Here is a 13,944-nt window from a genome sequence, read left to right as displayed (position 1 = left end):
GGAAAAGCCATTCCTGCCGAAACTGCTGTAGAGGTTGTGGCGCTGCGTGAGTGGGGAGTGTCGAATCTGTGCTTAGAGTGGTTCTCTCAGGTTTGTGTACCTTAATGTTTATAAATAGTTACTACCGTTGAGTAAACTTCGTTTCTATGCACTGTTCCGTGTCATTGGCCTTTTGTGGATGTGCATGTTTTAAACTGCAAATTTTAAACATTTGTCCTCTAATTGTTATTAAAAACCAAATAAACTTTACCATTACATAAAGGCACTGGCTGAAGTCTTCATTGCTACTTTTAGAAATTACGTCGTTTCGTAAAGCAGTTCAGTTTGAGACAGTGCGGCCACCTGATAGTTCCTTCACATTTTGTTTACAGCTATATTTAATCCACTTCATTCGGCTAAGTGAAATATAAAACCAGCTCTGACTTGATAGGCGGGTGGTCTGTGTGATTAGCTGAGAATTATTTTTTGAAAAGTTATAGTATTTTGACTTTATTGTTTAGAAATGTCTCCCACGTATCTGCATTTTATTTTATTTAATTTTTTTTTTTTGATTTTTCGAGACAGGGTTTCTCTGTGGCTTTGGAGCCTGTCCTGGCACTAGCTCTGTAGACCAGGCTGGTCTCGAACTCACAGAGATCCGCCTGCCTCTGCCTCCCAAGTGCTGGGATTAAAGGCGTACGCCACCATCGCCCGGCATTATCTCTGCATTTTAAACCAGCTTGCCAGTCAATAGTTCACTCCGCTCTCTGTCCTTTTGTGTTGGATGAATTTCATAGGTTTTCTAAACCCACTTTAAAGAGGGAAAGAGGGTGGGAGAGAGAGAGAGGTGGCCAAGTTTAGATAATAGCATTTGAAAGATGGAACCATAAAATAATAAAATTGGCCAAAAGTTCAGGGCCAGAAATAAGGATCTTTTTTTTTCCAGAAATAAGAATCATTTAGTAGAAGCGCACCCAATGAAGATGCAGTTTGATTAAGTGCAGAAATAGGATTTCTTGATACAGAGGTCCTGGGTTTGACAAATTGGAAAGTATCTGATTTGATTATACTGTGGTTGCGTCTGATTGGCTGTTGGGAGCCCCTATCCTCTCCCACAGACCTCCTGAGGCACCCAGTAGTGGGTCTTCATGCAAAACCTCAGTAAAGTGCTTGATGGAAAGTTATCTCTGAATCCTATTATAACTTACACACTTAACAGCCATTCCCCTTTAAAAAAGATATAGTGTGTGTTGCTACTGATGCCTTGATTTCAGATGCCTTCTACTGTTGCCATAGGCAACAACAAACTAAAATATGACGTCATAAATTTAATACGTCATCTCCATTTAAAGTCTGCTTTCCCATGCTCACAGCATCTCTAACCTAAAGCTATCAGGGCTGTAACATAGGCACCTCAGTTTAATGAAGAAAGGTCTTCCGAGGCTAGATAGCTTCACAAGTAAACTCATAAAAAGACGTTGGAAAATATGAAATACTTTGTGACATTTGGTCTTTATTACCTCTAGGTACAAACTGGGTAGCAATCGAAAGAAACATTCTGTTGGAATAATTCCACTAATAATGAATGTCTAATTGCAGTTTTTAAATAGCCAGGTACATAATTGTATGTTAACACCTAGCTCCCGTAATAACATGCCTGTAAATTCTTATTTTTTTCTAAACAAATATGAAATTTAAAAAGTAAACTAATGCCAGCTCAGTGTAACGTATCAGATTCCTGGTTGTAACTGGATGTATTTTCAGGAAGCCTTTTATTTATCTCGTTTTAGAGAAAAATTTTCCTGTGGGTTCAAATCAATCTGATAATGTGACATACAACTCCTAACACCAAAAAAAAAAAATGAATAAGTGGATAGAAGAAATAAGAGGGAAACAACCTATCCATTTAGGCAATTAAAAGTATAATAAGTTGTCTTTAGAATGTATAATAAAGCAATCTAACTCTGTTAGATATGTTTTCTATAGCATATGATAAAATGAATGTCTAACCCATGCGGTGTTTTGGGCCCATATGTTAAAGGCTTGGTACACAGAGTGGTACCCCTGGGAGGCGGGGCCTACTGGAAGATGTTTGGACACAGGCTTTCACAGGGGATTGGATGGCTGGCCCTTCCTCAATCCCGCTTCTCCCCTTGGCTGGCGGAGGATGCAGCTTTGCCTCCTACATGTTCCGGCGATGATGATGGCAGGCTGCCCCATCATGAGCCCAAAGCAAACAGAGCCTCCAAAACCGATGAGCTCAAATAAACCTTATATCCTGAAGTTCAACCTCAACTATCCCGTCCCAGTGCTGGAAGGTAACTAACAGTAACCACAGTTCCCCACATGCTGGAGCAATAATAGGCGACGGCAGAAATCTGGCTACCTACCAAGGGGTCATAAGTTATCAAGATATTCTGTTCTCTGTCCCACAGTGGTGCCTGCCATCCCACAGCAATTGGTCCTCTGCTTTCACTCCAGGGTTCTTCACCTGCTCTGTGTACACACATTAATTTAGGACCCCGCTCCCTCCCTACTAGAATACAAGTGATTTAAGACAGTGGTTCTTCCTACCCAGAAAATCCAAAGCAATGAGAACTGTTAACTCTTCCATTTTACAAATGAGAAAACAAGCCATGAAGAAAATGGCCCAAAACCTCTTTTCTGCAAAAACCAGAAACCCACGCAGACTTAAGACTCAAAAGTCCTGCCAAACCACACTCTGGTGTCTCCTGTTTCTCACATGTAAAGGGTAATTTTTTTAAAGATTTATTTATTTATTTATTTATTTATTTATTTATTTATTTATACAGTATCCCGCCTGTAGGCCAGAAGAGGGCACCAGATCTCATTATAGGTGGTTGTGAGCCACCATGTGGTTACTGAGAATTGAACTCAGGACCTCTGGAAGAGCAGTCAGTGCTCTTAACCGCTGAGCCATCTCTCCAGCCCCAAGGGTAAAATGTTTATCATTTAATACTTCTTTTTATGCTTTATTTCATGTTCTTATACTGTAATACAAGCTACATTTATGACCCCTGATGCTATAGGACATGCATGACCCTATTAAACTCGTCAGTTCCCCCAGTGGATTTTCTGAGAAATATGTTGAACTGTTTTCCTAAGAAACTTGGACCTTCTAGGCTATGGTCATAAGGAACATAGAATTTTAAAGCTGACACCCTGGGACACAGATCTTAACTCTCTTGCCCTTGTCTCTTGCCCTGGGACATTCTGTTTAACCTTCCTGCCTTGGTTTCTCCATCTGCGAGACAAGCATATAACAGTCCTACTTCAGATGAAAGAAGATTCAACATCAGAGCATAGAAAGCTCTTGAGAAATATGCATTGCTTAATAAATGCAACCATACAAACAACCATATTTCAAAGTTCTAGTTTCCTAGAGTTCTAGTTTTCTCAATAATCATAATTTGAGGGTGCTAGAATTCAAATTCTTCATGAAAACAAAACTTCAACCGGACAACTTGCCCCTGTATCTTGTGGTGGTGGGATATGGCTATCTTGTCCTCAGAGATGTCAGATGACTTGACCCTTCATGTCTAACTGTCCAAAATGGAAAATATGAGGACTCACAGTCCCTTATAAAATCTTTCAAGACTGCTACTTGTACTTGGTGTGTATCCAGTCACATGGATGTTCAAGAGTTCTAATCTGTCCCTAGATGTCCCTGGTTCTTTTCCTTCATAGATCTTCTTGCCTCAAATTCCATCACTCTTCTCTACTGCCCCCGCTAGTCTTCCTCACTCAAACCCTCCATACATTTCCACATTTCTTTGTGTCTACAACAGGCCCTCAGTAAGAGTATGTGGTCTCTTTCCATGTACCCTGCATTCCCGTCATGCCTGCAGTCACAGTGAGTCCTAAGCACTGACTCAAGGACTTACCTTCCCCTACCTGACTGTGAGCTCTGAGCTCCCAGGGAGAAGGGACAGTAGCAATGCCCCTCTGTTTTGTTTTTGGTTTTTTTTTTTTTCTTTTTTCTTTTTACATGTGTATGTGTGGTATTTGTGTTTGGGAGGGGAGGGTTCACATTTGTGTGGGAGTGTGCATGTGGAAGCCCAGGGCTGATATCAGGAGTCTTCCTTGACTGTCCTCTACCTTATTCATTGAGGCAGGGCCCCTCAGGGGAAGCTAGGGCTCCCTGATTTTGCTAGTCTAGCTAGCCGGCTTGCCAGGGATCCATCCTCACTTTCGTAGGGAGCTGGAAATACAAGGTGACTGCCTTGCTCGTTCAGCATTTACGTGGATGTTAAGGACGCATTCGGGCATGCAGGCTTGTCCAAGTACTTTATCCACTGAGCCACACTCCTGGTGCCAACAGTGCTTCTTTCGTGAAAGCACCCACAATGCCTCATCTCGAGTATTAGCTGCTGTGCCTTGGGCAGTAATGCAGTGGAGTGACTTCTGGAATCAGAACTGCATTTATTCCCCTTGGTGTTCTCAGTCCCTCACACAGAGCTGGACCCAAAGGTGAAGAATGCCATTCAAAGGTTTGTTGAATGGAACATGTCTAGAAATTGCCATGGGATGGCTTTACTATGATAAGATCATAGTAATATTAATAATATTAGCAGTCACTTAGCTTCCAAAGAGAAGACCTGTGCAAAGATACCAAGTACATGAGCATATGATTCAATGTCACTGAATGCCACATAACAATGAGGTACGTACACAGTATCATCCTAATTTTAAATACTATATGGCCAGTTGATTGGCTGGAGAATCCTGCAGGGAAATCTAGATGTGAACCCTCCACAAATTCCTCAACATCAGTGTGCCTAAAGAGCGCGTTCTGCTCTCCAAAACAGCAGGAAAAGGGAAGTACAGCCACCGAGGAACTAGAATCTGGCTCGGCATGGGAGGGGACGTTTCCACCCTCTAGCAAGACTCTGAAAGTGGGTATGCGAGAGGGCATTTCACCCTCTAGCAGACTCTGAAATTGGGCACGGGGGGGGGGCATATCATTCTCTAGCGGACTCTGAAAGTGAGCATGGGCGGGGGCATTTCACCCTCTAGCTGACTCTGAAAGTGGGCACGGGATGGGGTGAGACTGGCTCAGTCCCCTCACTGTGACTCTGCATAAAGGATTGGCCTCTGAGTCCTTAGTAATCTGCTGAAGCTTTGACAATGTCTAATAGGTTCCCGTTCTCCCCCCCCCTTCTTCCCTCCCTTCCTCTCTTCCTCTATCTCCCTCTCTCCCTCCTTCCACCCCTCCCATCCTCACAGGTATATTACCCATGAAATTCATTTTTTGACAACTAAAGAGATTACAAAGTAAAAAACATTCACTGCCCTCAGACTCAGCATATAAGAGCACACCCACATCCGTTATGTGAGACATACCCATAACCCCAGCACACAAGTCTGGGGAGAGCTGAGGAGGCAGGATTGTGAGTTCTAGACCAGCCTTGTTGCAGGGACACTTTACCTCAAAAAAAAAAAATGTTCAAAGCAGATGCGGTCCTGGTGTTTGAACCAACTCTACCCAGCAACCCCAGTATTACCTAGCTGTAGAGAACTGCCCAACACTCCTCTGCCTCCACTTCCAAGGCCGTACTATGGTGACTATAATGTGTTAGAGTTGTTTGGAGCACAGGGTAAGTTAATACACACCTACTCGGCACTGTAGTAGGAGTTTTGCAGATGTTACCTTAAAAAGAACTGGTACAGGGCAGACCTGGCTACAACCGGCCTAATGATACAGACATGTATCAGACATGAGCACAGTCTCGAAGATCTGTTCTTTACGTTCAGCTGCTTCTGTAGGGGTCTCGTGTAATCTTGAATACTTGGGAGAAAGACCACATTTGCATGTGGGAAAGAGAAGAGGCTAGAAGTTGGCACGGCTCTAACTTCCCGGCAGAGGAGGCATGTCTTCAAACTAGTTTCCTCTGATCCTCAACTGGAAAGCAAGGAAGCCAATTCACCCTCGTAGGGCCGAAGCCTACCTCTGTTGACGCTGGGCAGAGCTACTGAAGGTGATAGGTGACAATAGACTCCCATAAGCTAGACTCTCCAACTGCGCCATCAGGGTGACAGCGAAGGAGATGGGTCACATGAGGAACAGGCAAGGCACTGGGAACGGGCAGGTGTCCAGCCTGAAGGGTCGGCCGGACCCCACGTCGGGCAGGATGAGCAGTGTCACGTCTTCTGTGTGTTACAAAAGACAGAACTTCAGATTCCTATGAAAAATGTCTAGATGCTCAAACTCTACAGGCCATGCGACATGTGTGTGTGTGTGCGTGTGTGTGTATGCACGCGCATGTGTGTGTGTGTGTACCACAAACAGCCTGTTTTCTGAGATCTCTTAAGAACTGACCTCTGCAGCTTTCGTAAGTTCTGATGAAGACAATGCTTTCCTTCATTCTGACCTATGGGATAAAGATACCTTCTCTTATTAGGCGGCAAAGAACTGAATTGCCACTAAGAGTATACATTGAAGAACTTTGATTTGAAAATCTCAAATAGAGTTCAGGAAACCAGAGAAATGTATTTATTCTAGCCTGGTCCATCTGTGTAATCACCAGACATCACACACACAGTGGCACAGAAAATGTGGATTCCTCGATGGCTCCCCTAACAGATGGCCTTTGACGTCCACAGAAGTTACAGTGTGGCTTCTAGGTAATTAGTGCTGTCAATGTGGTGAGTGAGTTAAATTACAAGTCTTCACATTTATATATAGCTCTTTTTACAAATAAATGTCTTAAGACCCAACTGTCCAACTTTTATTTTTAAACACTAATATTGCTGAACAAAAAGTTTGCAATAAATATTCCCCCGGGATGGCAGGGGAAGTGATTTTACACAGAATCTGTGCAACAGCAAATGTCTGAGTCTATATTTAAAACTATAGTTGTCCCGTGTGGTTACTGACACCTTGTATTTTGGAAAAAGAAAACTCTTACATTTTAAACAAAATTTGTTATTAATTTAAGAAGTAAATGTTCTCATCCTACTAATATTACTTATGGTTAGATTACTCCCAAAATCATAAATAGGTGGTTCACTGGCCCCTCGAGTTTACTTAACAATTAAATTTTAAGTGAACCTTTATAATTACAATTAAGTGTGTTTCCTTCCTTATTTATGAATATATTTGTAATTATAATTCAGTCAACACAGGGAAAGGAACATAGGACACCTTTCTACAAAGGATAGCTGAACTGTCCAGTGAGATATTTTCCTTCAGCCTGAAAACGGAACATCAAACTGCCGAATATTTTAACAAAAGATGAATACGTTGTAGCGTTCACCATGTTTGCAAAGTCAGATCTCGTCCGTAGCCAAGGACTTCAAGACCAAAAAGTGCTGTGTCTTTCTGGACCTCTCTTCCACAATCGTGATAGGTTACCACAAATTCCTCAAAAGTGCGGGTGACTCAGCCAGTGTAGCAACATTCCACCTGGCTCCTACTTCACCATACGGGCCTATTCACAGCCACCACCCGTCAACTGGAACTGAAATCTGGACAGCTCTTCCCAGGTAATGGGGGCTCCTGCTGCAGAGGGTAGGCAAAATACTGGGGTGACACCAGGAAACCGGACGGCTGGGTTAGGTGTATGGCATGGCCAGTGGAGTAAGGTGGAGGTGATGAGGGTACCAGGCAGCCTGGCTCAGGCCTGGCAAAGGAGAACCTCCGGACAGAGCCCCCTGTGGAGCTGGAGCTGGTGGCCGTGCTGGACTGCCTGGAAGGCGCTCTGAGGCTGGTGGAGGTGAGGATCATGGGCAAGGTCTCTGTCTGGTAGCTGCGGAGTGAGAAGCGGATGGGCTGCTGGGAGGGCTCCTTGGGTCTCAAACAGGTGCAGCAGTAAATAGCCACTAAAGAGCCCAAGATGATGAAGGCGATGAAGATGGACCCAACGATCAGGAAGGGGACGTAGACAGGCTCTAAAAGGCAAAAACCAGACACACACAAATGCTAGGTAAAGGTCACTCATACCCTGAGTCTCTCTGCTTTAGCATCTTAGATGTGGGAGGCCCGAAGGTTCATTACTGCTCCTGCTCAGCTTCTCAATGCATGTGACTGGCAATCTCCGAATCGCAAACTATGATGCTGGAATGTTCAACTGATACTGTTGCCACCGTTAGCAATTAGCCGTCATATTAAACATCTGGAACTCAGAAGTGAACAGTCTGTCGTCCTGTTCACGCACTAAAGGGAAAAGCTGAGTTTGAGGGTCACCGTGGATGTGCATTTAAATCTAGGTTTTAAGAGTTCTGCCTATCATGGTGGGACACTTAAGAGCCTAACCCAACTCCTAGACTGACAATCCATCTTCTGTCCAAATGTTTCCGGTCTAAGAAAAGAGAAGCAGGCCTGTTGAAGGAAGCCCCAGGTGTTACGAGTCTCTAGAGATATATAAAGAGGTCCACAGGGAGCCCCAATTTTCTGCATCTCCCACCACCTCACAAACCACCAGTCCTGACTCCAGGGGCCATCCCTCTGCCTCTGCATTCCCACCCGCAGGCAGAACAACGTGCAATTCTTAGTGGTGGCGACCCAGATTTTTTCTAAATGCATCCCTCAGACAGCAAACTGGTTTGCTTCCATTTCTAAAGGGAAGATAGAAACAAGACTTTTCCCCCTAGAGGTATCATGGGGCAGCTGCTCCGGTGGCAAGGCAGCCTCCAGCTTCTGGGCTGCAGACAAAACCCCTGAGTCACCTAAGGCCCTTGTGCCGGCTTTCTGTATCTGATTGGTCTTACCATGGAGACCATGAGAGATAGAAACTCGCTCTTATTTGGATACATATACAAATCAGAATGCTTTTTACTTTCCCAGAGACGCTCAGTTAGTTCTACACTGTCCCTTATGCCCCCCCATGTGAGTAATAGAGGTGTACTAGGCCAGGCAAAAGTGATCTGCACGACCTGTGCCCTATGCCAAGCAGCTACATGCTGGTTTCATCAATAAACTGATTCTCCGATGGCAATATGCCCATCTTAAATTCGAGAAGTGGCTCTGTGTAGTTAAGCCACCAGAGGTTAAACTGCTCGCAGGAGACAAAGCCACTATCCATCTGCTTTGGCCTGATCTCAGAGTCACTAAATGGTGAGAGTACTCCAATCCTCTGCTCTCTCTTTTGGAGCCCCACCCCACGCGCCACTGCCCACACACCGCTCCCCGGAGGAGGCTGGCTTATCTTGTCCCAGGACCGGGAACCAGCAGAGAAGTCTAGTTTTCCAACAGGCCATGATAGCCCAGAGTTCCCGCTTTCCAGGAAATAGTCTGGAAACTACTTCCCATGTCCTCAAGACTGGAAATGTTGACACCCTCCCCCAACCACCGAAATGAAATTCGCTGACCCCCTTTCCTTTGGGTTGTCATTTGGAGATTGAGACTCGGATGGTCTCTCCGGCCCCTCTCCCCCTGCGTTTCTCAGGCTCTTAGTGTGCAGGCTCCAGGCCGCAGCCTCCCAGTCCAGGGGAGTCACCAGCTCTCAGCTCCACACTTCTCGGGTTTCCTGGCCGTAAAACCATCGCCTTGAGCTGTAAAAGGTTTCCCTAATGTTCCAATTCAAGTGGAAAACTTTTTTCAAGGTGTAAATTTCCTCTGCTTGGGGTGGTGATTTATTCACCTCTTAAGTGAGCGGAAATTTGACCCGTGTTTTCCGACGTGAGAATAGGGGGCCTTGAGAAAGCCCTATGACCCTGAATTTTAAATCCCTACCTCGAAGACTTGGGTGTTTCTGAAAAGCATGACAATGGGGGCTGGGCCAGAGAGTTAGGTAATAGATGTAGAGAAATAAAGGGAGTTTGGAAGGGTGAGGAAATGTTACCGCTCGACAAAAAGAAAAAAAGGGAAAAAAAGAAAGTGAGAGAGGGGAAGGGAGGGGAAAGGGAAGGAAAGGAAAGGAAAGGAAAGGAAAGGAAAGGAAAGGAAAGGAAAGGAAAGGAAAGGAAAGGAAAAAAAGAAAAGAAAGCTGCCTACGAACGGATTTGGGCTGTTGACCACAATCGCCTTCACTGTCTTTCCTGACCAGAACGCCCATGAAAACCCAGGCTAGTTCCAGCTGTCTTCTCCAGGAGCACCAGGTGCACGCCAGCCCTACAGTCCCTGCAATCCCTAGCAAACTTTCCCTAGGGCCGAACCGCGCAGACCACGTGCAGCTGGGATCCAAACTGCAAAGCAAAAGAATTCCCTAATCTGAAATGCGGTCATCCACCCTTTCTGAATCCCTAGACCCAGCGGAGTTCATTTTGCGCCCCGAGCTAGTAAAGCATGTCTGTGTCTGGTGGACACGGCTGTTCCGTGCCGGGGAGCCGCACTTACGCGCGGTAATGCCGGGATGCTCCAGCTCTCCGCGGTCGTTGGTGCAGCCGCCCTGCTCCAACCTGGCGTCGGCTGCAGCGCAGCAGTAGCGCAGCGCGCACGAGCCGCAGCAGATGGTGGCGTCCTGCGTGTCGAAGTCCTCGGGGCACTGGAAACCCTCGTGATAGTTGCCCTGAGCGTCCACCCAGCCGTGGCAGTATTCCCCAGGCTGCTGTGCGTCCGCCGGGCCACAGCGCAGCAAGCCCACGAGGAAACAGAGCGCCAGCAGCGCCCCCATCGTCGCCCCGCGCCTGGTGGCAGTTAGAGAGTCGGAGGGCGGAGCCGGGGCTCCGGGGACCACGGTTCCGCCTCCCTCCCGGCACTGCGCTGCCAGTTGACCCCGCGGTCGAGAACGCTCTCTCGTGGGTTAGCAGCGGCGGGGCAGGAGGCGCGGGCTGCGCCACGGACTCCGCTGGCAGAAGGATAGCATGGTGCCCGAGGGCGAGGGGATCAGGGCGCAAGGGAGGCCACCGCGGAGGCTGCAACTGAAGCAGCGGCCGCCCTTGGCCCCGCTCATCGCGCTAGAAACACCCGGGCCCGGGCCGCCTCCTTTCCCGCTTTCCTCGCGGGCCGTCGGGCCCCGGACTAACAACCACAAGGCCAGACAGCGTCCCGATCGTGGGCTGATGCGGGTAGCGCACCTTGGCTCCCCACGTGAGCCCGGGGACCGGCTGCTAACTCAGCTCCGGCCCCTGACTGTCACGCGGGCGGGAGACAGCCTAGCCGCGACCAAGTGCAGAGAACTTGGGGTGGCTGACAGCTCTGCCTGCAGGGCGTCCCTTAAAAAGGCAGAGGGAGGAGGAGACACGCGGGTGAGGAGAGTCCGCCCTCCGGGGTCGCCGCGCGAGCTAATCACAGCGGACGCACCGTGGTGCGGTCCCAGACACCCGCAGGTTCACGCGCGTCTCCCCGCCTCCCCCACCCACAACGCTCCCCCCGGGACTAGGCGGTGACCCGAAGGGAAACAATCACCCTCCCTTTACCCACCCCCACATACACACCTAGCTGTCATGTAGCCAGGAAAAACCCTCAGAACGACGACTAAGGCTACGGTCCCTCCTTCGTCCACGAACGCCAGCTCGCGAGGGGACACGCTGGCCAGGTTGAGTTTCACGGGTTTCATTTAAAAACGAGCGCGGAGGCTGGAGTTCGTCGGGTGTTCTCTCGGCTTCTGCACCGACCCAGTTTATTCCTGGGCTGCCGATTCTAGGGATTCCTTCGGTTCCGATAACCTGATTTTTAAGATCACCAACATTTGCACTTCGCTCCCCACCCCACCCCCCTCCTAGCCGCCACAAGTTCACTCTCAGTCGCCTCCTTCCCGCACCGCTGAGCCGGCGCCGGGGAGGACCCGGGTCAGCTCCGCCAGCCGCACTTCAAAGGCCAGGATTTCGGTGTTCGCGCCCGCAAAGGAAATAAAAGAGCAGAATTAATGATAATCGAGCCTATCTGAACTTCTGTTCGGGCAAAGAAACACATTTATTTAAATGATGCGTCCCTTGTGGGCTGTTTGCAGGGGCACGGCTCTTCCAGCGGAGGGAGAGCCTTGTGAAGCCAGAGTTATGTGAAACCTGGGCTAACGTCAGGGCTTTATTTTTACGGCAACCTGTGCTTCCTCTCCGGGTTTATTGGTTCGGTACGTGTGAGGACATTTGTCTTAGCCACACAGTTTGTCAAGCACTCTGAATACTGCCACCGATTTAGATGTTAGCCAAGTCTCGTGAAACAAACGAAGGAAAAGTGTGTGAACGCCGCTAACACGAGTGTGCGGTCAGAAGTATTTATCACATCCGCAGCTCGCCCATGGTCCCAGAGGCTTCTAGAAAAACGTCAGTGTCGAATAAAACGGCTTATTTTTAAGTATCTAAACTAAAGTCTATTCCAGGTAAAGATTTGCTTCTAGCTTTTAATCTTAAAAATCGAGATTTTTATTTAATTATAAAATCAATCTCCATCATGACACGTGCTTAACGGACTGCTCAAAACTTACTCCCTGATAGATTTGGGGAGGAGGGGACAACGATAAGTTAACAGGCTGCTAAGGAAGGCCAAATTACGTTTAGGCAAACACATAATGAGTACATTTTTTTTACTTAGAACTTAATTGACGCATAAAGGGAAGCTATTTTGGTAGAGAATTCGTAGGTAATGGATTTTTATTTATATAGGAAAAAATGTTGCCACTAGGCTTTAAAGTTGAAAAAAACAAAAGCTCTAGTTTTTTGCAGCCAGGGTGGTTTTGTTTTCAGGAAAACAAAGGGAACGGTGATTTAGAAACCACAGCAAGCGTGAGCTTCAATGATCATAATAAAATGATCAGACGCAAAGCCACACTAACTCTTAATAACTTTCCCAGAACCACACTACTTAATACCTTTTTTAAAAAAAAAAGTTAAGATTTGAGGAATTTCATTACATCACAAGTGTGTGAAACTGTACAGCAGCAACAGCCCCTCCGACAGTCCCCCAAGGGTCAAGTTTCCCCCTTATCCAGCTGTTCTTTGATAGCGCTAATATTTTAAAGAGTGATTTGTTGGCGCTTCCCGCCCATTAATTACGCTCTCTGTGCCGCAGTGGGGTGCTTTTCCCTGGGACATGAGCTATAATTAATTTCCTCATTTAGAGCCTTTGTCTGCTTGACTTATTCAGAGGGTGTTCTACCCAAATTTAGTTGGATGATGTTTACTAGTGAAAAATAACCAAACTCCTAAATTAGTTGGTGCTCCATAAATCCGGTGTGTTCGAACACTAAAGCAACTGTGCACCACGCGTTTCTCACTAAGTCCTGGGTCCTAAGTGCTTTCAGGTTACCAGGGGACTAGGGCAGGGGTAAATATGTGAGAGCTGCTTGTCATAAAAGATTCCCTTCAGCTTCACACATGCGTTCAAAGACAATGCTCTAAGAACAGCATGAGCCTCTCTTAAGGTTTACAAATACCCAAAATTTCCAGGATTCCGTTATTGTTTTCATAGTAAAGGAAGATTTGAAAGTCCCTAGAGACTCCCTCCCCAAAACTTTTGTGGGGAGTGTCATAGCGAAAGATGACCAAAACTTTCTACCCAAGGTATCATGTAGAGGTTTTAGAATGTTTTACACACACACGTGCACGCACGCGCACACACAAACACACACACACACCATCTCAGCAACAAACAACAACAAAAAAATCCCTATTTGGGGAAATAACCCAATCTTAAGAAATTACTTTCCCAGCCTATTCTCTCTTGTGGTCTTCAGGAACTTTCTATAGGAAATGAGTTACATGATATGATGCCTGGGGTTTTCTTTAATAAACACCAGGAAGGGGGTGAGGGGAAAAGAAGGGAGAAGAAAAGGGGACCATGGAAAGAAGATGGAATGGCAACATGCTGATTATTGCAGCTGAGCAAAGGGACCTTGTATGACAGAATCACAGCTCTGTTTTTTCACACACTTTCTCTGGTGTCACCACTGTTGGGGACGCAGGGCCTTATGGATGCTGAGCATGTCCTCTGCCATTGGGTCCTACTACCAGGTCCGTTCTCTTTAAAATCATAAATCAGTTCTGTATTCTTCTTTATCAAATCTGTTTGCTTCTCTCTCTCTCTCTCTCTCTCTCTCTCTCTCTCTCTCTCTCTCTCTTTCTCTC

The 13,944-nt window shown here is 46.7% G+C and overlaps 1 protein-coding gene across 1 annotated transcript; it reads right to left on the bottom strand.

Annotated features, from left to right (window-relative positions):
* Positions 1-6,702: 6,702 nt before the first annotated feature.
* Positions 6,703-10,579, bottom strand: Shisa3 (shisa family member 3). The gene is made up of 2 exons (XM_050150122.1): positions 10,277-10,579; positions 6,703-7,890 (listed from the first exon to the last, which is right to left on the bottom strand). The coding sequence occupies exons 1-2, from the start codon at positions 10,551-10,553 to the stop codon at positions 7,451-7,453; spliced, it is 717 nt and encodes a 238-aa protein (XP_050006079.1). The 5' UTR covers positions 10,554-10,579; the 3' UTR covers positions 6,703-7,450.
* Positions 10,580-13,944: the final 3,365 nt, after the last annotated feature.

Source organism: Alexandromys fortis, unplaced genomic scaffold, assembly GCF_014885135.2.
Source record: "Alexandromys fortis isolate MF-2015 unplaced genomic scaffold, M_Fortis_MF-2015_v1.1 scaffold_0, whole genome shotgun sequence".
NCBI lineage: Eukaryota > Metazoa > Chordata > Mammalia > Rodentia > Cricetidae > Alexandromys > Alexandromys fortis.
Note: the sequence above shows the minus strand (reverse complement) of the source record. Positions and strands in the feature narration are given on the sequence as shown.

Coding starts and splice junctions, on each gene's coding strand:
- Shisa3 (XM_050150122.1), bottom strand. CDS start 10,553: ATGGGGGCGCTGCTGGCGCTCTGTTTCCTCGTGGGCTTGCTGCGCTGT. Junction 7,891..10,276: donor GCATCCCGGCATTACCGCGC/GTAAGTGCGGCT, acceptor TTTGCCTTTTAG/AGCCTGTCTACGTCCCCTTC.